The sequence below is a fragment of the Amblyomma mixtum genome, chromosome 2 (genome assembly GCF_055824585.1).
Source record: "Amblyomma mixtum isolate Tamu chromosome 2, ASM5582458v1, whole genome shotgun sequence".
Lineage (NCBI taxonomy): Eukaryota > Metazoa > Arthropoda > Arachnida > Ixodida > Ixodidae > Amblyomma > Amblyomma mixtum.
In genome coordinates, this window is record NC_143013.1 from 106988820 (window position 1) to 107014504 (window position 25685).

At 45.2% G+C, this 25685-nt stretch overlaps 1 protein-coding gene across 1 annotated transcript in view; it reads right to left on the minus strand.

The window, feature by feature from the left end:
- The window catches only part of LOC149360481 (fatty acid synthase-like), a 78792-nt gene that overhangs the window by 11782 nt on the left and 41325 nt on the right, over window positions 1–25685 (minus strand). Inside the window, 9 exon segments of the mRNA XM_089567858.1 lie at window positions 51–170; window positions 3072–3401; window positions 11984–12200; window positions 14133–14277; window positions 15006–16230; window positions 17875–18048; window positions 19245–19377; window positions 19380–19504; window positions 20156–20372. Of these exon segments, the coding sequence (XP_089423984.1) occupies window positions 51–170; window positions 3072–3401; window positions 11984–12200; window positions 14133–14277; window positions 15006–16230; window positions 17875–18048; window positions 19245–19377; window positions 19380–19504; window positions 20156–20372 (2686 nt within the window).

Consider the following 25685-nt stretch of genomic DNA (forward strand, 5'->3'; position numbering starts at 1 on the left):
CGTATTTCGCTTAACATCGGTTCCATATGAAGCGATCGCAGCACTCTTACCCCTGCCTTTCGTTTCTCGCAGCACGTGTGCCTCGAAGGAAAGGTCCCGCGAGCTTGCTATGTTCCGATCCGTGAGCTGTGGAAACCGACGCTTGAGAAAATCGTGCTTCTCCTTGGAACCTAAAGGGCAGGAGTAGAAGACGATAGGATCAGGATGACTTAAAAAATAGCAGATGGTTTAGTATGGCTAAGCGCGGAATATCGTGCAGTAGCACTACTTACGAGGGCGCTTAAAGTCCTTACGTTCTAAAGGCATTTGTCCTAAAGGCCTTTAATATAAAGGTCTTTGGCCTAAAGTCATTCTACCTAAAGACCTTTGGCCTAAACTAACTCCTACATAAATGCCTTTACCAAGAAGGCATTTACCTTGGCCTTCACTATAAAAGCCTTTGACCTGAAGGCTTTTACCCTGAAGGCATTTATCTTGAAGGCCTTCACCCAGGTGTACCCTTCACCAGGCCATTTGTACACACATGGCAGGCTGCCTACAATCGGTGGGCAGGTGGGCTGCCTGCCGCAAAGCAGGCTTCAGGAATGTAAAACGTATTCCCAAAGTCGGAAAATGCGCCTAGCGGGGCTACCGCACTACAACTTCCACGTACTTATAACGGCCTTGATTTTTGGTGTCATAAAGAAGAGACTGAGTTCATAGCAGTGCAAGAATGCCAGTGCTGAGAGGTCAATGCCTTTTCCCGCATTGAGGTGTAAAATTTGTGCGTGTCATACTAGTGATACCTTTTACAGAGCTTTATGTTCATATTCCATGACAGCGTGGCCGGCCTTAATGGGAACCACCAGAAGTATTACCGCACGTCATGAATCGTTATTAAGCAGCGCGAAAAAGAAGCAACAGAGAAACGACAGGGAATGCGCTTTGTTGCTTCTCTGTCGCCTTCGTTCTTCGCTCTGCTTAATGGTTCATGATATGTAACCGACTAGCACATACCAAGATCAATCAATCAATCAATCAATCAATCAATCAATCAATCAATCAATCAATCAATCAATCAATCAATCAATCAATCAATCAATCAATCAATCAATCAATCAATCAATCAATCAATCAATCAATCAATCAATCAATCAATCAATCAATCAATCAATCAATCAATCAATCAATCAATCAATCAATCAATCAATCAATCAAATCAATCAATCAATCAATCAATCAATCAATCAATCAATCAATCAATCAATCAATCAATCCGTTTATTTTAGGCATCAGCGGTGTTGAAGGGCCACAAACAAAAAGCCTCAAGATGGGCTTGACAGGGTCCGCCGCCCCGTGAACACGGCGGCATACAGCAAGCACACGCACACCCTTTGCCAGAAGTAACCGAGCAACGAGTTTTTATTCCTCAACCGTTTAACGGAGCCGCTACGGCACCCTTAAGGACCGAAAGGTGTAGAAACTTGAGGACAAGGGTTCACCTTACTGTTCACAGATTCCAAACTTCAGGGCTCTAAGTGTTTCGCTACGTGGCTAAAAAACAAGCCGCCTAGCCCAGTTACTTTTGGCAAAGACGCTACATTACTGTAATACATGATCATAGAATTTCATACATCTGATAAATTACAAAACTTCAGTTAATTCAAGAAAAAACACGAGAAGATACTTTGTTGGCCGTGATTAGTGTGGAGGCGCGGAATTTTCCATTGTTGCACTTGGCGAGTTTTGCGTGTTTATACTTTGGGACATAAGCTTGCGATACTGCTAACAACATTGTTGTTTTGTTTAATACCGGCTTCGTAACGCTTGATTGATGTTGTTGTGTAAATTTCAGGGATACATGTTACATTCAGCTCTATAAAGATAGGGTCCGTGTGGCTGTCGCATGAAACATTCATGATTATTCGAACTGCTTTTTTCTGTAATCTGTAAAGTTCGTGGTAGTGCTAGTGCCGCACGCCAAATGACGGTATTGCGATTTTGTGGTATTGTGATTGAACCAGCTTCCGTTTTAGCCGACATCCACTTATATGCTCACATAATGGTGCGTAGTGAGAGAACATCATAAATAGCGCATAACAGCACTGAATAAGAGAGAGAAAAACACATTCAAAACGCTAGCGGTGTCTCTGTGTTTTAGTCCATGTTATACGCTAGCTATGATGTCCTTTAACTAGAAGCAACAACTAGCCTAGGTTTCTGATTATAATGGTGCGGAGGCCTGCTAATCAGTTCAATTACTGCCATAAATGATTATGGGTTGTCGACAGATGCCGTATTAAAGAAGGGTAGTGGAAAGGGAACGCGTCGTATTGTGTTCTGTAAGTTTTAATCTGGTGAGCGCAAGCCACATAACTGCATGCGGTTGTTATTACTATTGCAAAAAAATAAAATGTCTATTCAACGTCAGTTATTGCCATTAGTCGGTTTGGACACGGGAATGAAAGCAAAAATTCTGTTTAGTTACTTACAACATCTCCATGAAGGTGCGCGCCCCCTAGGAAAACGGCAGATATGTTATTATCAGCAGTTCAGAATGAACGTCAATGTAACGAATAAAAGGAAATTGCAGCGTATCTATGTTAAGATGCGAGCTCACCACATGGGGTGGCTTGACAAGTGATCTACGTTTGCGCCTCATCCTGTGTCCTCATGACACCAGAAGCTTCAGCGCTCAAACTTGGTCAGCGGCGGTGCATGCACGGCTTTTGTTTAACCGAAAACACATCCTTCCTCGCGAATCGTGTTCACAGCGTAACAAGAACGGGACAGGAGACGAAAGAGTGACACAAACAAGCGCTGGACACAACTTAGAGCTCAATGTACTAGAAATAACGTTCAGCAAGGCGGAAATTTGGGCGAGTTGGTAAGTATTCATGATTCTGTTCACAGCTGTTTGTGTCACTCTTTCATCTCCTGTCCCGTTCTTGTTGCGCTGTGAACAGAATCATGAATACTTACAAACTCGCCCAAATTTCCACCTTGCTTCCTCGCGAAGTCGCTAGAAGGGAGCATCACAAGGGGATTCCTACAACGGACAGGCGTATCTGTGCTTGGTGTCCTGCACTGACCGACGGTAGTGAAGACGGTGCATCCCATGAAGAGAGCGATGGAGATGGCCGCTTGTCCGACGCCGCCACTGCCAGAGTGGACGATGAGCGACTCTCCCGGCCGCATGTTCCCTCGCACCAGGAGTGCATAGTAGGCAGTCGAGTACGCCACCGGAACCGTGGCTGCCTCTTCGAGACTCCAGGCGTCGGGAACATCCCAGAGCCAGAGCGGACTGACGGAAACGGCTGTGGCCATGCCCACGGCGGGTACGCACCCCATAACCCTCCGCCCATGGGGGTCACGACCCGAGAACTCCAGGCCTAGAAGGCATTCGAAGGTTGCCAGGTAATCTGCGTGTTGTGATTTGAGAGAAATTACCCACGCCCACTCACCTAGTATGTCGGTACACTGCATCAATGTGTCGCATAGGGCTCTGCACTGCACTTACAAAACTAAGTGTGTTTTAAGCAATTCTCATTCAAGGAGGAAATTATTTTGCAACATTTGAATCCGTGTTCAATAATTCCCGTTACGCTTGCAGGCCGGAGGGAATGGCAAAATAACACGATCCCCAAAGGTTTCAAGTGCTTCCCCGGTGGGAATTGTCGAAAAAATGAATGCTTGCAATTGACGCATCGTGCCATGGAACATTTATAAAATTGTTCAGTTGAATAATTTTCAGACCCATCGTTCTGCCATGACTGTCTAGTTCCGTCATCATGCCTTCTAGTTCTTCCTCTCAGTTATTTGGCAAGACAACGTCATCAACAAATCGAACACTAGTCAGCTTTATCCCCAACACTTCAAAATACAGCTCTCTGAACACCTCCTGTAAACACGAGATGAAGAGTATTAAAGAGATTTCGTCTTCCTGTCTGACACACTTCCCGATTTTGATTTTATTACTTTCTCTACAAAGGACTACGGTGATTCTCCAGCCTCTATAGATATTTTCCAGTACCTTGAGATTTACGTCTTCCACACCCTGGTACTGCAATGCATGCATTACTGGTGAGGCTCCGACTGAGTCGAATGCTTTCTCTTGACGTGAGAAGGCTATGCAGGGTGTTTAACATTAGACACAAAATATTTAAAAACAGCCTTTTTTTTAGTTAAAAGAACGCTTTTTTGGGCATAGCACTGTCAGCGGTATAGACATCAGAATATAGCTAAGACGTGCTAACTAGCAGGCTGGTTTTCTAATATTTAATAATAGTTAATAATAATTAAATAGTAATATGTAATATTAACTGGTTAACTTTTAACTATTACTGTTAGGCTCCATAATTACTGAGAGGGATGTAGCCCACCGTAAGTAATATCGATATCAGATTTCAGATTTTCGAAAATACGGCTACCATCGACGCAGTGGCCCAACAAATTTCGGCTACTTCGACGAGTTACGAGCACTGGAGAGGTTGCTTTGCCTGCAAGCTTGTCGAAAGCGCATGCATTTTGGCGCGCGATGCAGCCTAAATTTTCTCGGCCACAGCGCCGACGGCGACCATGTTTTCAAAATTCTAAAAACAGATATGAATATTACTTACACTGGGCTACACGCCTCTCAATATTTAAGAAGCCTTGCAGAAATAGTTCACATCGGGCAGCGGTGGCGGTGGCACGTTGCTGCACAAGAGTGCTCAAACAACTGTTCTGAATTTGCAGTTCCTTCGCTGCTGTCCGTCTGCAAGAATTTCCGTATCAAGCGCGATCTGCATTCTGCTGGCTTCGTTGACGCACCGTGTGCGGCTGCCTATCGTGCTGTCATCACGTGACGATACGCCCCTTCCTTCTGGCTATAAAGCTGCGCAAGTCGTCGAGAGCCTTCACACATCGGGCAGCGGTGGCGGTGGCACGTTGCTGCACAAGAGTGCTCAAACAACTGTTTTGAATTTGCAGTTCCTTCGCTGCTGTCCGTCTGCAAGAATTTCCGTATCAAGCGCGATCTGCATTCTGCTGGCTTCGTTGACGCACCGTGTGCGGCTGCCTATCGTGCTGTCATCACGTGAAGATACGCCCCTTCCTTCTGGCTATAAAGCTGCGCAAGTCGTCGAGAGCCTTCACACATCGGGCAGCGGTGGCGGTGGCACGTTGCTGCACAAGAGTGCTCAAACAACTGTTTTGAATTTGCAGGTCAGTTGTCTTTTCTTACTGTTGTTAAGCTGCCAGTGCATACTGCCGCCACTGCTGCCACTGCTGCCCATGGTCTAGTGTCTTGCTTGCAATGTCATCTGAAAATTTTGATCCTTGTTCTGCATGCTACGAAGACATTATAGATGGTGAAGAATTTATGACTTGTGCGGATTGCTGTCAAAGGTTTCATATAGGGAAGTGTGCAGGGGTTGGGGAGCGGAGTTTCAAAGCAAAAAATGCTGAATTAAGAAAAGCCCTGAAATGCTTGACATGTCGATCTTCGGCGTCTCGCAGTCATGATAGCAGCAGTAATGCATCTTCTGCTGTCTTATGCAAGCAGCTTGCTGAGATTAGTAGGTCTTTGGCAAATCTCACAGCCAAAGTGGATGATCTGACATCTTTGAAGGAAACCGTTTCAAGCATTGAAATGTCTGTACAACATATGTCTGACACGTATGACAAATTGCTCGAAGTATCTAATAGGCATGACAAGGAAATCGAGCTCCTACGTAAGAGAGTTGACGACATTGAGGCAAACCAGGACGACCAGCAAATTCGAAAACTGCGTCAGGAATTGAACGACCTGAGCCAGTACAGTAGGCGGCAAAACATGGAAATACATGGAATGCCTGTGACAGATGGTGAAGATTTACTGAGCAAAGTAAACAGCCTTGCTGTGAAGCTTGACTTGCCCACACTTGTAGCAAAGGACATTGAAGGGCTACACCGCCTTCCATCTCAACCTGACAAGGTGCCTGTGGTTTTGATCCGTTTTGCCAACCGATCCACAAAAACAGACTGGATTTCAAAGCGCAAAGAATGCGAAGATGACATTCGATTCTTTGATAACCTGACGGCTTCTAGCAGGAATTTACTGTGGCTCGCTAAAATGAAGGCTAAGGAAATGAAGTACGCTTTCGTCTGGTCAAAGGAAGGAAAGATCTACGCTCGAAAGCAGGCTGGTGCACGAGCCATCAGGATAGCTTGTGAGGAGGACATTGATAAGATGGTTTAATCACTGTTGCTGCGAGACTGCGCAGTACACCTGCTCAGCAATGGCTTATTTTACTGCCGAGTCATTCACCGACTTTCTAAAGGACGGTGCTTACAATCCTCGCAACACACTATCTCTTTACCACTTGAATTGTCAAAGCCTAAAAAATAAATCAGAAGAAGTAGAAGCTGAATTAACTAAACTGAACTTTAATTTTGACCTTATTGCCTTCACTGAAACATGGTTTACCTCAAATGCAGATGTCAGCGAGTTTCCTGGTTACAAACCTATTTCAGTATTTCGAGATGGAAAGCGTGGTGGTGGTGTATCTTTATATGTGCAAAATTATTTGTGCTTTGAGGTCTTGTCGGATTATTCACTTGTTTGTACTGATTTTGAAACTGTCTGCATTGCTTTTCATAGAGTTGCTATTATGGTTGTGTATCGCCCCCCTCAAGGAAATTCTGACAATTTTTTTCGCTTCATTGATTGTTTTCTGAAGTTTGCAAACCAAAACAACTGGCGTATCATTGTGCTAGGTGACTTCAATATCAACGTTTTGGAGGATAACGCTCTGAAGATTAATTTAAATGAAATAATGCTGTCTAATGGTTGTGACAATACTATTGAATTGCCTACTCGCATATCCTTGCACTCTGAAACATTAATTGATTTGTGCTTCACTAATTTCCCACCTCAGAGTTGCATATCCGGTGTTTTTTCTTCTGGGATTAGTGATCACTTGCCTTTCTTTTCACTTTTTCCTGATACGACCAAATTGAACAAACCCGTTCACGCTCGTAGAGTTAATGATGAGAAGAGCATCTCCACATTTTGTCACTTGTTGTCTACAATTAATTGGGTAGATGTATATGGTGAAAATGACTCGTCCCGTGCTTATGATATATTTATTCAGAAGCTGCTTGAATGCTATTACGCTGCGTTCCCAACTCAAACTATAAAAAAACATAGAAAAGCTAGAAAAGAATGGATGACAGGAGCACTTTTGAAACAAATTAAAGAAAAGAACAAAATGTTCTCTCGTTTTTTGGAAACGCGATGCCCGGATGATTTAGTTAAGTTTAAGAAGTTTCGAAATAAATTAAACTCAAATCTAAAGAAAGCTAAATCTTTTTTCTATATTAATAAGTTTTCGTCAATCTTACACAATCCTAAATTACTTTGGCAAGGTATTAACGTTATTATAGGGAACAGGAAGAATTGGCTTCCCTCTGAGCTGAAAGTCGATGGGGTGAATTATGCTGGAGTTTCACTTGCCAATATGCTGAATGAACACTTTTTAGCTGCCGGAGCATACCGACCCTCTGCTAGCTGTCATTCAACTCGGACTGTAGACTCATACTTACCCTCTTGCAGTACTGAATCTATATTTTTGTCCCCTACTTCAGAGGATGAAGTTATTTCTATCATTAATTCTTTTAGGAACACCTGCTCACCTGGAGATGACGAAGTTGCTGCTTTTCCTATCAAATGTGCTGTAAATATTATTGCTGGCCCTCTTACGCATATTTGTAACAGAATGCTACTTTCTGGTGTATTCCCTAGCAAATTAAAAGTCGCACGAGTTACCGTTTTATTCAAAGGAGGCAACAAAAATGACCCAAATAATTACCGTCCTATTTCGATATTGCCTTTGTTTTCGAAGTTAGCTGAGCGTGTACTCTATAGGCGACTAAACAATTTCTTACAAGCTAAACATCTTATCTGCCCCCAACAGTATGGCTTTCAGGCCGGTAAATCAACAGAATCTGCTCTGTTAGATATTAAGAACTCTATAATTAACAATTTAGAAACTAAGCTTTTTTCAGTTGGAATTTTTCTTGATCTGCGCAAAGCTTTCGATTCTGTGCAACATACAATACTGCTCCATAAATTAAAGACTTACGGGATCCGTGGAGTGGCAAATTCACTTTTGGAAAGTTATCTAACTGCACGGATACAGTACACTCAGATTCATGATGTAAAATCCAGTTTTGGTATGATAAAATTCGGTGTCCCTCAGGGTTCAATTTTGGGACCACTTTTATTTATTCTCTATATCAATGACATTGTAAACATTCCATTAACTCCTAATATCATGATGTATGCCGACGATACTAATGTCTTTTTTTCCGGCTCCAGTCTCCAAGTAATTGAACACCAATGTAATGCCTGGCTTGAGGAGTTAGCGGTTTGGCTCTATGTTAATCAACTTCAATTAAACGTAAACAAAACAAAGTTTATGCTCTTCCATCCAAAAAACAAACCATTAGATCATCACATCAAACTATTTTTTAATGACTTTAACATCGAGCAAGTTCATAGTTGCCGGTTCCTTGGTGTGTTTTTTCGTAGCGATTTGGGTTGGACTGATCATATAAACTACATTAGACTAAAAATGGCCAGATCTATTTATGTTATTTATCGTGTTAGACATCTCCTCCCACTACAAGTTAAAAAACAGCTATATTTTGCCCTTGTTCATTCTCACCTGGTGTATTGCAACCTAGTGTGGGGTACATGCAACAAAACTGATTCATACAAATTGCTTTCTCTCCAGAAAAGAGCTCTACGTTTATTAAGTTCAAGTTCATCTGTTGAAACAAATCTTTTCGAAACATTTCATGTTCGCAATTTCTTTCATTCATACAATTTTAGTTTGGCTCTTCATATTTTTTATAAAGTCAAGCATGACTTTAGCTCTTTTTCTAACACTTATAATTCAAGAAACGTTGCGTATGGTCTACGTTCCGTTGCCCTATCTACTGCAAGACCCAGAACAAATTATGGCAAACAAACAACCGATTATCAAATTATAACATTGTGTAATACCTACCAGTCTCTTATTCAGATTGCTTTAGAAAGTTATAGTGTGTCTGTATTCAAGAAAAAACTGACGATTCTTTTCTCGCCCGGTTAAATTTCAGCTAATTCTGTATACTTAGTTGTTTTTTTTTAGTGTGTGTTTGTGTTCTGCTTTTTTTTAAATGTGCATATTATGAAATGTTTTGTTTATTGTTAATTGATATTTATTATTGTCTATCATTAACTATTTTCTATTGTGATCATGTTTGCTCATTGTTTTTTATCTCTTGTCCATTCGGCCCCCGTTTCCATGATGTGTGATCGGGGTGTAGGCCTTGTCAGGAGGCATGCTTGGTCTACCTCCTTTAGCCTCACCTCGAGGGCATATTGTATATAATATGGCCAAATAAACCTACTACTACTACTACTACTAATTGACACAGGCTAACCAGGCTGCTAGTTAGTACGTCTTAGCTGTATTTTGAAGTACTACACCTCTGACAATACTATGCAGAAAAAAGCGCTTTTCGAACTCAAAAAGCCTATTTAAAAAAATTGCAAGGTCTTAGGTGAAACACGCTGTATATAGGGATTGGTTATATTCTGCGCATTTCTCGACCACCTGACTAATGGTGGTAATTTGTATTATTGTTGAGTAGCCTTCCCGAAAGCCAGTCTGGTTCTTCGGTTGACTATTCTCTAAGGCTGCTCTAATTATATTGACGATTACCTTAGCGAATACCTTGTAGGCTGCAGACGGTAATCTCATCGGCCGATAATTTTCGAAGTCCTGGACTTCTCTATTTCAAATAAATAAAGACGATGTTAGCGTTTCTTCGATATTGCTCACATACTCGAGCTATAAATCGCACGCATTGTCCATGCTATCAAAACTTTTCTATCCCTTGCCTTCTGCTCAGCCTATGAAGCTTACACGGACTCTCAGGAGGTCCTCAGCGCTAAATTATACACCCATACAATTGGAACCACTCCCTGCAACCTTTCAAAGAATTCGTGGCCGTAAGACAACCACTGGTAATGAGCTGGCACACCTGCACAGCATCCAAATTTCTCACTGGGTGCCAGTGATTCCGTGGTCAGTCCTACCGACGGTAGATGAGGGAGTGGTCATCAAGAAGTCGATCAAGCTACACTACATACGTGTGTGATCATACCTAGCTAATCTACCCCGCCGCATCTGTCCCTCACCCGAGACCCTAGAAGCCCGCGTGTACCACAGAATCAAATTAAAATTGATCCTTACCCCCACTAGGCTCCAGCTTTGCAAATCTTGTACAAATCATCTCCACTGCCCTAACTGGATTTCCCTATGGCGACCTGGAACACTGTCTTTTCCTGATCCGTCACTGTCGTCCGCCCCCATAGTCAAAGCCCCTTCTCTCCACCCGGACCACCTGGCTGGCTGACCCCAACGAGGACGTACAGCGAGCCGTGGCCTGGTCTGCCATTGACATCCTGGGCGCATAAATTATGTCTGCCCATAAAAGCTGTTTTCCTCCTCCCCATTCAAGGTTCTGGTACGCTCGAAATCGTGAGTCATTCATTACGTGCACACGGCTGCACGTTTTTCTAGCATAATCTCCCAACCGTCCCACAGACCTGCGGTTGCCTGATCCTCACCAGCAAACTTCCCCTTTTGCACTGCTTGTTAGGCTTCACTTCCACTTTCGTTACCAGTGGGATGCACAATTCCTCCGTTTCACTGGCACCGTTATTGGCGTACTGATTGTATGGACTACTGTATGGATCTGCGGATGTTTCCTCGGCTATTTTAGCAATGTTAACCATATTGAAAATGGCATTGCTACGCTTGTGCTTACGAGCGTACGTATGATTTTTGCCTACGCTTAGTTGACCGCTGTTAGGCTACCTGCGTTATTTAGAGCACGCTAGCTCCTCGTCATATTGTACCGCTTCATGGCGGTTTCCCTAAGTTTATGAATTAGCTTTGATATTTCTGCCAGTTTTATACTATCTATGGGATTAGAGGCTTTCTTGCTTTGGCGTTTATTTATAACATTTTTCGTCTCCTGAGAGACCGTCCAGTATCTTCAGTAGAAAATCTAGACCTCACTTTTATTTCGCACTCCATCATGACATTGAGAGATTATCATTCATCACTTACACACTAAGATCGTCCTTGCTTAAAGCGGAAAATTTATTCTGCAGCGAGATATCGAATTTCTGTACTGATGAACAAGACAAATATCCAAAACGTATGTAAAAATGCGCTTCATTGTGTGCATCAGTGCCTCTAAGCACCTCTGTGTTAAAGTAAAGGCACTTTATCACATCGAAACCTTGCCTATTGGCCACTGCGCGCTCATGCTCCACAAGTCCCGAGCAGCTGACGATCCTCATTTGTGAAAGCGCGCGTATAGAACTGTCATAGCGCAGTTGTGCGCGTACTGACTTCTGCGTGTTTTTATTCATAGTATACTTTCAACTTATGTCGTCTCTTTCTATATCGCCTTCTTTTCTATCCCTACTTTTTATTATTTTAACTTCTTTCGGCCTGCCGCTATTCAGGTGGCCGCCCGGCATAACGCAGCTGCGGAGTACGGAACTCCTTTTCTTAAAACACCTACCTCTGCTACAACTACCACTACAAGTACTGCTACTACTACCACTGCCACTGCCTCAACTACTAATACTAGAACTGCTACTACTTGCAGGGATGGCTTGTGGCTGTGGAGTTCAGCTGCTGATCCCAGGAACATGGGATCAAATCCCGGCCGCGGAGGCCTTATTTCGATGACAGCCCATTTTCCGTTTCGGAATACCATACCATACCATACCATACCATACCATACCATACCATACCATACCATACCATACCATACCATACCATACCGTACCATACCGTACCAAAGCAGTACTACTACCACTGCATTACTGCTCCTACTATGACTGCTATTTCTACCCCTTAGGTACTACAACCTTCACTACTGCTACTGCTAATATACTCCCCGCACTCACCGGGCAGTGCATCCGGAGGAAGCTTTCCGGTGGCGACCATGACGTCACGGAAGTTCACCGGAGCGTAGTACACACTGCAAACAATTTTCTCCTCACCGCGAGGAGCAGAACCGTAGCGCAGGGGAGACTCGTACCACTGCAGGCTGGAGAGGTCACCACGGGTTTGCACGTTAAGGAAGGCGTATTCCGTGGCATTCTTCGGGCCGCCTCCTGCGGTGTGAGTGCATGCAACGTAGCACATCTTGAGAAGATTTCTTGGTACTATGATTGGTTTGGTTTATGGGGTTTAACGTCCCAAAACGACTAAGGCTATGAGAGACGCCGTAGTGAAGGGCTCCGGAAATTTCGACCACCTGGGGTTCTTTAACGTGCACTCACATCGCACAGTACACGGGCCTCTAGAATTTCTCCTCCAAAGAAATTCAACCGCCGCGGCCGGGATCCAACCCGCGTCTTTCGGGTCAGCAGTCGAGCACCATAACCACTGAGCCACCGCGGCGGCGCTATGATAGTTGAGGCGCGAGGTAAAAGCGAGACGCGATGTCATGCACCAACGACATCACTCCCCGTCCCATCAAATAAATATTTCTTCTGAGTGTTTTGTATTCTATTATTTTTCATAAAATCAACCTCACAGCATCGCGTGCGCTCCTGCGATTGTTGGTGTATTGGGGTGAGTGCACTCTGTACGTACGCCTCGTATCAATGCTCGTCGCTGTCATCTGGAGTTGCCACCGAGAGTCGTCGACTGACGCACCTCTCCAATATTGAACAGAATCCCCTTGAAAGGTGATTGTGAAAGGGGAATCACCTTTTAGAATCACCTTGAAAGGGTGATTGTGGCGGTTGTCCTTGTTCCGCCCTTTTTCAGCGAAACCTGTCTTTCATTTTGAAGAGGAACTGCACATTTGGGGGCCTCAGTTAGCAAAAATCTTAGTGCAGGAGCGCCCATGCTATCTTTTCACGATGCCTACCCGCGGGCTCATGGCCTATCACCACGCACGAGAAGTGGGGATGCTAATAAATTCATCGACTTACCGACAGAACAGAGGCGACAGTGCACAGCTGAGCAGTCATGCGGCGCTGATTTTTCAGGCGCCACAACCATAGCCTTCTTATTACTCTTCATAGAGGTATTCGCGAAATAGTAAAGACCTTTTATCTGCTGTGTTAGTTTCTTTTTATATACAGCAGTAAGTGACTAGTTATTTAGTTTAAAGGAACAATGATTGGTTGGTTGGTTTATGGGGTTTAACGTCCCAAAGCGACTAAGGCTATGAGAGACGCCGTAGTGGAGGGCTCCGGAAATTTCGACCACCTGGGGTTCTTTACGTGCACTGACATCGCACAGTACACGGGCCTCGAATTTCTCCTCCAAATAAATTCAACCGCCGCGGCCGGGATCGAACCCGCGTCTTTCGGGACAGCAGCCGAGCACCATAGTCACTGAGCCACCGCGGCGGCCTAAAGGGACAATGAGGACTAATAGAAGTTGACCTATACCTCTGGGGTGCTGCGATCTGATCACGAAGAGACCATCCTCTCCAAAAACGGGGCTTTTATATGTTGGAAAAGGTGAACAAACGAAATAGAGGTGTCGCCATCACCGGGTGATTTTGGAAGTAAAATGCATGCGTCAACACCTATTTTCGGAGTGGATCCCACGGGCTATGATGCACTGCCATCCCCTTCAAAAAGGTGGTCACGGAGTCCTTTTGTGTGTAGATGGCGCAAATTTCAACCAAGTGGCAGGATAGTTTTTAAATTGAACCATCTTAGCAATATATTAGTCTGTCAGGCAAACGGCCAGTCATCCAGACAGAGCCATGGAATAAATTTTTACTGAAACAGTAATTCGACGCAGTTGTCCTTAGGGTACCTTTCAGGAATGATATGCGAACTTGTTCGTGGCTTTTTTTTTCAATTCCGAGCTATTTTTCGTACATATTGTTGGTCTATGGTATATATAGGGCTTAATAATTTGAAACGTCAAATAATTCTAAACCAATCATTTCATTGCAAATTACTACCAAGTTATTGCCGTCGACTTGTGTTTCATGTGACTGGAGTATGTTCAGTACGTTGTTCCCAGTACCGAGAACTAAGGGCAACCAAGACTTAAAAGCTTGCCGTACTCACGCGAAAACATGGTGAGGTGCCGAAAGGAACCCCACTTCCCGTCGCGATGAACGTTCATTACGAGATCATGCCCCATCAACTCTTTGCAAGCCGGGTGGCTCAGCGTTAAGTCAGCGGGCTTGCCCAAGTCCTCCAGGGTCGCGTCGAACACGCACCTGTCATGGTAAAGCAGCAGAGGCAAGTTAACCTGTTCATAGCCCCTTGAGTCGTCATACACATTTTAGAAATATTGGATCATTATAGATTTCTGGCACTTGTTAAGCCACGTCGTGGCAGCGTACCAAGTAACAATACTGGGCAAGGCTTCTCAATACTGCACAGTTATTCCCAGGAGGCGGCAAGTTTTGTAAGACAGTTACTCAAAGAAAATATTAGGCAATAATTATTTACACAGGTGAACTAAACAAAAATCAGTAGTAGTGTGAGAAACGGCCACATTTCACTAGTTTTCCTTGACAAACATCGTGTACGGTGCTTTTATTTAGTAAGGAACCCACAGCGCCGTGGCATTACAGTGGGGGGGGGGGGGGGGGGCAATGTACAAAAAAGAAGCACACATGACACCTCCGCTCGCAGGCAGAGTTACAAGCATAAAGCGTTCGCCATGTACTCGTACATCTCACTTCAAAAGAACACATCACAATCGCATCACATCATTAAAGAACGAAAGAACGCATCATTTGATGTCACACTCACAACGTCGCTCGGTAGTCTGTTCCATTCTCTAATGGTTTTCGGAAAAAAAGACATTTTAAACAACTAAAACAATTGTTTTTATTGACACGATTCTAATGGTGATCACTGTGGTATTTTCAAATAAACATCGCTCGCTTGCTGTAATTAAAACATTAAACTCAAGCACAACAGATTTTATGACTCTTACCTTATATGACCTGCACCTGTCTCAAGTCGCAGGCAGTTCATCAAGCCAACGAGACCACTGACGCCGGTGTCCTCGGCTATGAGCCACAAGTTCTGCCCCGTAGGCTTGTTTTCGTACTCGATTATCTTGGCCTTCACTGTCTCTACCCAGTCAAACTGAGTGTTGCTTAACCTCACCGCTTCTTGTTGCAGTGCTTCGGTGGCCTCTGTAGTTTTTCTTAGCAAAAACAGCGTTGACCAGTTGTTCGACTTCAGTCCTACCAGCCGAAACCCGTATGCTTCGAGGACTCGAATAACCGCATCCCTTGAATGGGTTATGGTCGGAACATGGCCGATTTGCGACAAAAGTATCTCCGCTGGAGTGAGGGCTGTGCGCAGATAAAGAAGCGCAAAGCCACGCTCCGTGCAATGGACGTGCAGTTGTTCCGCCAGATTTTCAAGCCCATTTGAGACGCTGAGGATGCCATGCGCAATGACTAGTTCAGCCCCGGGAAGTTCACTTGTGGAAGCGGATGCAGGATCCCAGTGAATCTTCGCGACGCCTTCCGGCAACCGCTTTGGTGAGAGGACGTCCACACACGGGTGGGCCACGTAGTACTCAATCCTGAGCAAGGCATTGGAGACGGACAGCAGTCTGGATACCCAGGGGGTTAAGAAAAAGTCTCTTTCTCCTGACGCTAGCTCCAGAACTCGCATCTTTCTGACACCGCTATTTTCTACCGCGATGTCCAGAAGGGGCCTCAACGGGTCTTCTTCTAAAAGGGCGGTGTTGAGGATGTCCTTGCCTAGGTCATTCTTGTGTTTGGTCAGTGCCCACTCCACACTAGAGAGCAGAGATGACGAAGAGCCTTTGGCTTTCGTGCGCATGGCGGTAAGCAGACGTAGGAGCTCGTTGTTCTCCGCATTGCATTTGAGGTACCGGTTGAGCACTCCCTCGGGTACCTCGCAGGTATTCTCGATAAGTCGATGCATCTCAGTGGTTTCCTCGCCGCTAGCCTCAAGGATGCGACGCATGACGGAGCTACAAACGCCGACGTATTCTCGTAGGCAAGCCTCCCGTTCCTCGATAGCTGCCTCGTCATCGATGTACGGCACGAACTGGTACTCTTCGAGGCAAGGGGTCTGATGCACTCCGCGCCGTGGGGCGGTGTTGGCCTTGAGACCTCGCATAGCCACCCCTCCGGCATGGCACGTATTGAGGCAGCTATTGTAGACGACATCCATGCCTGCGCATCAGAAAAAGCAGCAATATGCAGATTAAAAGAAATCGATGTTCTGAGTCTTGATGCGGTCATGAAAATTTCTTGAGTAAATTTTCATGAGTAAACTTTATCCTAGATTCAAAATTTGGGTCAGGTGGCCACTGACTTAGCAGGACCTAGCCCGAGAACAGAAAGACAAAAATGAAACCAAAAGAATTAAGCAGGATAGGAAGGACACTGACTTTCGACTGTCTTTTATCTACAAAACTCAATCGGCCTTCGACAGCGACGGTCAGCTATCTCCCTAACACTATGTCTATCATAACTTGGTTCGTGGTCGCGTTTTCATTTCCCTGGGTGCAATTACATTCACTCCTGCCTATATTTTCCAGAAATGTCTCGTCAGTACCTATGTTGACGGTCACGGGAGGGTGAAAAGGCAGTTCTTTTTACTGCTTATAGCTGATTGGTTTCCTGGAACTATCGAGATAAAAAACAAGTATACGTGAGGAGCGTTCAGTGACCGTTTTTTCAAGAGGTGTATGCGTACGATGGTGAGTAAAAAAGTTTAGCACAGTCAAAAATCACCACAACAGTGGTGCGGTTCACCAACAGCTGTTAAAGGGACACTGAGGAGAAATTGAAGTTGACTTGCATCGACAGAATACCAGCTCCTGATTACAAAAACGCCATCATGCTGACAACAAAGCTCTTGTAACGTAGAAAAAAGCAAGAACCAAAATACAGGTATCGCCGCCACAGGCCAAACTCGCAAGTACAAGCTTCATGACGTCATAGGACAAAACAGAGTTGCTAGAACCAATAGTTCTAGCAACACTAGGACACGAGAAGGCACGAATCACTGAGGCGCAGCAAATGCATGCGCAAATCTCCTTGACGTCGCCAGATGGCGCCACGTACCCGACAGCTACGCGCGTTCCTGCAGCGCCGGTACCAATCAGCGCCTGCTCAGAGCGGTATGCGGGCTCCCGGTAATCCGCTAACGGTAAACAGGGTACACGGTATGCTAAAGGTGTCTATTTGCGAGAACTTCGTTGACGACTTCGAGAACGGGACCCATTGTAACGCTGGCAAAACGCCGGTGCAAACGTAAACGAAGCGACGGCCGCAATAGCCGATAGATGCCTTCAACGTGCGGCCGGCGGTAGCTTTCTTTTCGGCTGCTGCTGGGCCGCACTGCTGGTAGCCAGAAATCACGGAGTCTGCGTTACGTCATGTCTACGTCATGTTTCACGTCACTTAGTCCTGTGTCGTCATAGGAGAATCCCAAGTTTGAATCAGAGCGGCGGGAAAACCTTTTTCAATTTCGAATCCAAATTTCTTAGAAATAAATGCATCTTTCGCTGCCGGCCAAGTGGCAACAAAGCCATGAAATGCCGAACTATCGGATTTTGCTATAAAAAAATATTAATAGAGCTCTCCTCAGTGTACCTTTAAGGAGAATGCCAGGCCGTTCCCGCACCTCAGCCTTTGGTGCGGTTCAGCAAATAGTCACTGCCTGCAAATAAATCTTTCTTGTTCTCTCTTCCTTTCCGCCGCAGTTCCCGTTAATCACTTGTGCTACTCTTTCTTACTCGCCACTGCACCTTCAATTGTGTCCGCTAGGGGCATCCAGTTGAGATAAAATGATGATTTTTCACTACTGACCTCTGTCTCCAACATCCAGGGCGATGCGATCGTGGAGCTGAGGATCGATGTAGCACATCTGGACCTTAGAGAACAGCCTGAAGCATCGCAGCGGGTCAAGAAAGACGAAGAATTGAAGCATGCTATCGATGAAGGTCACCCAGTTGTGCTCCCACTTGAGCTTGCCGTACGGCTCTGACGGGAACACAAATGAACAAATAGCTTTCAACTACTTTGCAGTGCGTAAAAGCCTGAATGAAAGGCGACAGTAATGTTTTAAGAAAACGTCTAGTACAACCGGAATAGCGTTGTACCGCTATCACTTCATTCTTTCCTGTGGGAATCTGACCTCCTTAAGATGCAGTAGGAAAAGCCGCCACGAGCATAACTTCAGCAACACTTAAACGTATTTTTAGTTCCGCCGGAAGAATTCAAGGGGTCTTATGTAATGGTCGTTATTATGCGCATTCTGGAATTATTTGTTATTTATTAATAGCTGGTTACATTTTAATATTTAATAGAGGTTCAAACGCTAACAGTGCGTGAAAAACCACTGTTAATGAGTTGTTACCGCCTAATAGAACAACAAATCACCCATCTCTAAAACAATCCTTTGTTGATTTTTGCCTTCTTTTCTCTTGGTTCATTAAGCAAATTGAGCGGAACTTGGGCCGAACCACAGATCGTGGGGAAAGGCGACAGAAGAGAGTAGAGCAGATTATGAAAACCAGATTGAAGCTCATATTACTTAGTGACCATGAGGACTGTCAACCTATATTATGAAACCCACACTGGAGCCCAGATTTAGAGGAAACATGGAGACGATCGAAACCCGGGTACCAAAGGACAGTTCAAAATCCTGATTGAGGCGAATTCTAGATTTAGGCAATTCATAATGATATACCCCAGAATATGGTACCCCGGACTGAATCCATGATTACCGCCTCGCATATGCAAGCAAGGGTGAGACCCTTCTAATGGTACGCATTGAAACAAATGCGTGCACCGGGCCGCTGAAAACAGACGATGATTCCAAGTTGCACAGGCTACACCATTGTTGCTGCAACGCAGACGCTTACAAGTTTCGTAACGAAACACTGCATAAAGGTATCTTTAGTGACAACCTTTAGTGACAACCATGGTGTGAGTAAGATCTAAACATTGAGCAGCACGCATGCCTTCCTTCAGTGGGGTAATCTGGGCGTAGCCATAGAATAGACCACAAATTCTTGGCGCACCGTATAGAGTAAATAAAAGATGATTGCGCCTGTACCAAAGAAGCACTTTGGCTGCTTGATGAGCGCAGTGGCAAGCTGCTGCACACTATTTCGATTCCGTGAAATGTTACCGTGAGATAAATAAAGATGTCAAGAAAATGGCGAAACACTAACTGTCCAAGTCGGCGCGGAGGATGCTCCGGAACTTGCCGTAGTACTCGTAGCCTCGCAGACTGGGCCCCTTGTAGACCTCTTCGGTGTGGAGCTCGCAGGCGACCGTCTCGTCGGGCGGCCGCGGTGACGCTATAGTATATCCGGGAGCTTGTCCCCATCCTGAAGGACGCGGATCCGACCTCTGGCGGCCACTACGCCAGCCTCGCTTATCTCAAACTCTCCAGACGCTGGCATGACGTGCACCATGAGGCGCACCAGACCTGCACCCAGGCGATTATGTTGCTATTCACGAGGTACTACTACACTGTTGGAAGCAATTCTGCGAGTCCTAGTCCATGGTCTCCTGGTACGAACGTTAGCAAACTTTACACGTCACAAAAAAGACAGCTGAAATAATAATAATGGTCCTCAGGACAGTGGCACAGACACTTCATACAGAGGTCTGAACTTTACATGTACAGCTGAAATCAACAGAACAGAGAACAGCGACAGGCATCGACATCCTGCTTCGACGCGAAACCGAAAGGAATGGGCGCTTAACTGCAGTCGCTGTAAAAAGTCGTAGAGGCATGATAAGTAAAATGCCGGCCTCGCTGTCGCTGGATCTCTGCATAGATCGCAAGCTCTTGTCAAGTCATTACGTTAACTTTTGAGCCCTTCCAAACGCGTGGTAGACATTTTGCTGCAGCTATAGGCAGCGAAGAAATTTTATTGAAGCATCACGTCATGCTACGGGCAGCAGTTGCTACGATAAGTTATTAGTCTATGGGGCGAAAAAATTTAAACGAACTTTACTATGCTACTAAACGCAGAGATAAGTTTAATGATACCTCGCTAATGTGTTAATTAAGGACGTGCCTGATTATGGTGCTCGTGGGAAGTATGCACATGCGCACTTGTAGAAGCCTCACCGCTCTTCGGCAGGATGGTGGCCCTGTGGAAAGTGACCTCCTCGAACACTACGGGCACCTGGTGGAAGGGCTTGCCGGAGCGCTTGGTGAGGGACTTCCAGGCCAGCACCATGTAGGCGGCCGAAGGAAAGACCACTCGTCCATCCAACTGGTGGCCGGCTAGGTAGGCATCTTTCTCGTTCGAATCCAGGTTGACTTCGACGACCTCCTCGGATAGCTGCGGTTAGAGATGGTTGCGGTGTGTAGAGGCCACTCACTCTGTCTCATTAAGACCGTGTTCATTTCAGAGCTGCCGCTCCAGGAGATAGTTACTCCCCGGTTTACAGCGCTGGCTATTAATGGCGATCTCTAATGCTCACGCTAATGCCCACGTCCGCGTGTCTCGTTTCCAAACATTAGTTCGAAAGCACTACTCCAGACGTACCAGCCCCGAGCAATAATCTTGCCATCTTGTCGCGTCTTGTGGCCGGAACTAACCCGAGCATACCCGAGTTACTCGGGTAAGCACGGGTAAGTGGGGAGGAGCGTCGCGCAAGTTGCAGCCAGCAGGAGGAAGTCGGGCAAGTTGGAGGACCTTCGAACCAGCTGTACCCAGTGGGAGGAAGGCGTCACCCCACTTAGGTCATGCAACATTGTGGCATCATCGCAACCTGCCCTGGCAGGTGGCGTTTTTTAAATCAAAGATTTTTCGCGAGAGGGTGCTCGGGAAGAGCAACATGGGTCGCGCATTCTATACCGTTGGCTGTGATAGAAACAGCCACCGGCCAGTGCAGTGGTGCATCATTTAACCGCTGCGCCATTGCGCTGGTAGTGGTTTGAGGACTCGCCGCCATCTATGAATGTTATGTAGGGAATGAGCAATTCTACGTTTGTGGGCATTAACCTACTACAGCTATAGCGTCATACCCTTAAGGCGAAGCCTAAGCACCCTCTCCAACTGAAGAATGAACACCTGCTTTCGCACATCTACTCGGTTTAACGACGTTAATTCCCTACCAATTTTTCAAGCACAAAATGTCTCTTGCGTTTGAGTGAGTGACCTCATAGTAAACATCTGAGGCCAAAAAGGGAGGAAGAAAATAGATTTACATCAAAAATAAAATATAAATGACTTTCAATGTCGAGTTGCCCTTTGAAATAATATTAAGGTAGACAGAAGACAACTCTGCTGTAATTATTGAAAGCAGTGTCTGGACGCACCTGTAGGGTAAGGCGGAGCTGAATGCTACATGCCGCAGCTGAAAACATGTCCCAGTGCGATGTCAATGCGTATCAAAAGAAATCCAGGTGGTCTGAAAACTGTCTAGCGCCCTCCACCATGGCGTCCTTAAACCCCACCATTTAGTTTACAATCTTCTTGTATTTTGCCCAAAGGGTACACTGATGCCAAGCCTTTCTAGACATCAGTAATTGCCGCCATCTGTTCTTTATGAGTACCGAACGCCGCGTAAAATCAGTGGAGATATTTTAAACTTGTAGATGTAAGAAAACTGGACAGTCCCGAGAGAATCTGCGCAAACATAGGTATCATCATGACCTACTCTTCTCACTGTAAGATGTAACTTGTAAAATGCTTCTTACGCTCACAGCAACTGTTTCCGACTGCCACAGGAAATCATTAGGGTGTGCCGAACATACCAGCTGTTGCGACGATTTTGAGTGTTCCGCGCTACAGGACACATGGGGCCAGCCGTAGAAACTTGAAGCGCTTGCCCAGATTTCTTGGCATAGGCTGTCTAGACTGAGAAGAGAAGGGCTAAATAATAAAAGACGAAACTAATACAAACATAATGAAACATAACGCTGAAGCCACATAGCCAGAAACTACACAAAAAAGCCTTGCCGACTGGTACTGCAGTCGAAGTCGCGAACTTTTTCGCTGAACAGATCGGGCAGCCTCAAGGAGCCCCCGGTGTGCTCATCACAGACAGAAGTGCATTTACAGGCGATCTAACACAACTTTTCCTGCATTAGCTGCAGAAAGCCACCCGAGGACAACTGCGTGCCATTCGCAGATTAATATTCTCACGGAAGATTTCATCTATACCATTCCAGAGACATTTGAGGTTCGATCTCGGCCGCGGTGGAAGCATTTCGAGGGAGGCGAAATGCTCGAGGACCGTATAGTGTGCGATGTCAGTGCACGTTAAAGAACCCCAGGTGGTCGAAATTATTCCGGAGCCCTCCACTACGGCTGTCCTTCATAGCCTGAGTCGCTTTGGGACGTTAAACCTAACAAAACCTAGCACCTAAATCATTCCACACATTGTTTCCATATAGGGGGTCTTTCACTTAAGATGTTCTGCAATGTTTTAAAATAGGCGTTTTCAGTTAGAGGAGCCCTTTCAGAATACAGCTAAAAGGTGCTAACTAGTAGGCTGGTTAACTAATGCTAAATAGTTACCTTTTTGATTATTACTGTTAGTCTCATTTTTTATTGAGAGGCGTGTAGTCCACCGCAAGAAATATCCATGTAACTTGTGAGAAGACCGAAAACGCAGTTACCTTCGACACTGTGGCCTGGCAAATTTTGCCTACATCGCGTCATAATACATGCACTTTCGACAAGCTCGCAGGCAAAGCAACTCCTCTGGTGCGCGTAACTTTTCGAAATTGCCAAAATTTGTTCGGCCCATTCTCACACCGTGTTTCAGCCACATCGCCGAGGGCTCAATTTTCTAAAAACAGATATGAAAATTAGTTACGCTGGGCTACATGCCTCAATAAATAAGCAGGCTAACAGCAAGAGTTAAAAGTTAACTGTTTAACAGTAGTTAATCAGCCTACTAGTTCGCAAGTCTTAGCTGTAGCTTATATACATTACACAGCTGACAATGCTATGTGGAAAAAGCGCCATTCTAAGTAAACAAAAAACTACAAAGAATGTTTACTACATTCGAATCGAAGCGAAAGCACGGATTTGTGCCACGCAGAAGACGACGGTGAGCAGGCAGTTACGCGGAACGGAGCAGATGGAAGTTGATGGAGACGACGCTTTCGAATAAACTGGTAGGTTGATTTGCTAACTCCTTTAAAGGTCTTGGAGTTTTCTTTTTTTTTTCACCAAAATGTTCTTTGTTATTTAACTGTAGATATTCTTCTGTCGTTTTTCATGAATACATTTTTCAAAATTCACGTTTGGCTCCGATATTTTGTCGTAATACTATTGAAATTTCCTTAATTATACCACTATACCTTGGCCAATCCCCACGTGGGTATTTGCCATTATAAAGAGGATGAAGAAGAAGAACAGTGCTGTTCAACACGAGGCTCCAAAAGAAAAAAAAAGACGTAAATTAGATCCTGCCGTTTCCCAAGTCATGGTTATGACGGACTCTTTATCTATTTGCTTTTCATTATCATCACCCTCTGAGTCTAGGGCATTACGCCTCTTTAAGCAGCTGATCCCGCTCCATCTAAATTTGGTGAGGTTGCTTTGGGTACCGGGTCACGTGGGCATTCAGTTAAATGAGGTTGCTGATTCATTAGCAAGGGCCTCTCTCTGTGGCCCAATAATTGCTGTCCTGCCAACCTGCGCATATACAGCTGCTGTGAGGTTTCGCAGTTACACAATATTTCAGGAATTTTCAGCCTCGGCGCTTACTTCATCTCCCGAATATCAGAACCTTCTGCACCCTTGGAGTAGCAAAGACTGGAGCTCGCGCAGACTGGAGGTCTCTTTCACGCGTTTGCGATGCCGAGTTCCTCTGCTAGATTTCTACCTTGACAGATCTGGTCTGGCGGTTTCTCCATTGTGCCCATTTTGAGCCGATTCTCTTGTTTGAGGAGGCGCCTATTAGAAGTTTCGTTTCACCAGCTGGGTCTTCCTGTGTCCACTGAGGTTGTTCTTTCCTTTGGCGCTACTTCGCTTGGACGAAGCAACAAGAGTTCGCGCTGTGCAGTTCAAAAATTTCTTCTAGAAACACAGTGACTCCCATGCAAATATTAATTTTATTTATTTATTTTCTATTTGTTTTCATTTTTCTGATTATCAAACAGTTCATTTATTATTATTATTGTATTATTTGTTTTCTGTCTCTCTTTCAGTCAATACAAAATTGAACGATTCCATATGTTGCATTCAAATTTGCACATAAAGCCGTCGTCCCATCTTCGATCTCCCAGCTAACAGGATCCTTTGGTTGCGTCGTCCAATCTGTCAGCCTATACACTATTAATACTCCTTTTCCTCTAAATCTGCTAATCATTCCTTCAGTCCACCGCCTGTGTCTTGGCCACTCCCCCGTAGTGGGTATGTGCCATTCTACTTGAGGCCAACCAACCAACCCCCCCCCCCCCCCCCCAAAAAAAAAAAAAAAATACGGCGATAGCTTAGTTGTTTGGCTGAGCGGCCCTTAAAAGAGATCTATTCGCGGAGCCGTGGATTCGACTCCCAGTCATGAATATTGGTTCAATTTCGTTTTCTCCTTTTCATGGTTTGACCTCTAACTCAGCTGAAGGTCAAAACTACGCACCCGGCAATCGAAGCACGAGGTCCCGTAGTGAGGCTTTCGCTTCAAAAGTCTAGTTTTAAAAATTGAAGAACATTTTATACGAAGCACCCCGTATGTAGACATCGAACGCGAAACTTGAGCTGTTATCCTCCAGTTAATCGCTTTTGCTTGTAACACCGTTGTGCAGGATACCTCCCAGATGGCTCCATTTAGGAGCAAGGATGTTACGAGCACGCACGAACTAATGCTTCTTAATCATTGTGACGAATACAATCGCGATGTCGCCGCCTATATACACGATCGCGAAGCCTGACACTTTGTCTGGATACCTTTAATGTCCAGGAGCGCACCGGATCCCGACTTTGCAGTCTACGCTCTAGGACAGAAAGGACTAAAGTGCCGCAGGAGTTCGTTCGTTGGTAGCAACTGCGTTCTAACAATTATTCTTCTTAAAATACTAATAAAAACTCGATCAACAAAGTACAAAGGGACGCCAGCCACAGTTAGTCTTTGCTCGGACTGGCTGTTCGCCTTGGGGACGAGGTTCATGCAATTAGCCCAATTTTACACCTGAGTTTGGATGGGAACGTATAACGAGGCGACACGAAACACAAGCGAGGTAGGTGTATCGGTGTGCACGTTGATATGCCCCTGAGGGCTCTGTGAAAAACTGTGGCCCTGTTACTTCGAAACGCCTACGACGATTCGGCGAGCTTAAGTACGAAGTCGTACCAGACGCATCTATGTTATTGCAGCAAGGGCATACATAGCCCGAAGTTGTGCTTGCCGTGCGGATAAAGCCACACCACACGCTCTCATGGACCCTGAATTTCTTCCGTTGTTTTTCCTGTTTTCCCACTTTATTTTGTTTTTTTTTTTTGGTTCTGCTTTGTTGTCTTTCCTTGTCCTTTGCCTGTAGCCTGCGGCACGCAGCCTTGCCACTCAAGTAATTGACAGGCGGCCAGGGCACTCTGGAGCTGTTGTGACTAAGCGCGAAATCTTCACCGACGTTAAAGATTGTTGTTGCTGTTTCAAGCGCCGGACCTCAAAATTTCGCCATCGTCTTTATATTGCGT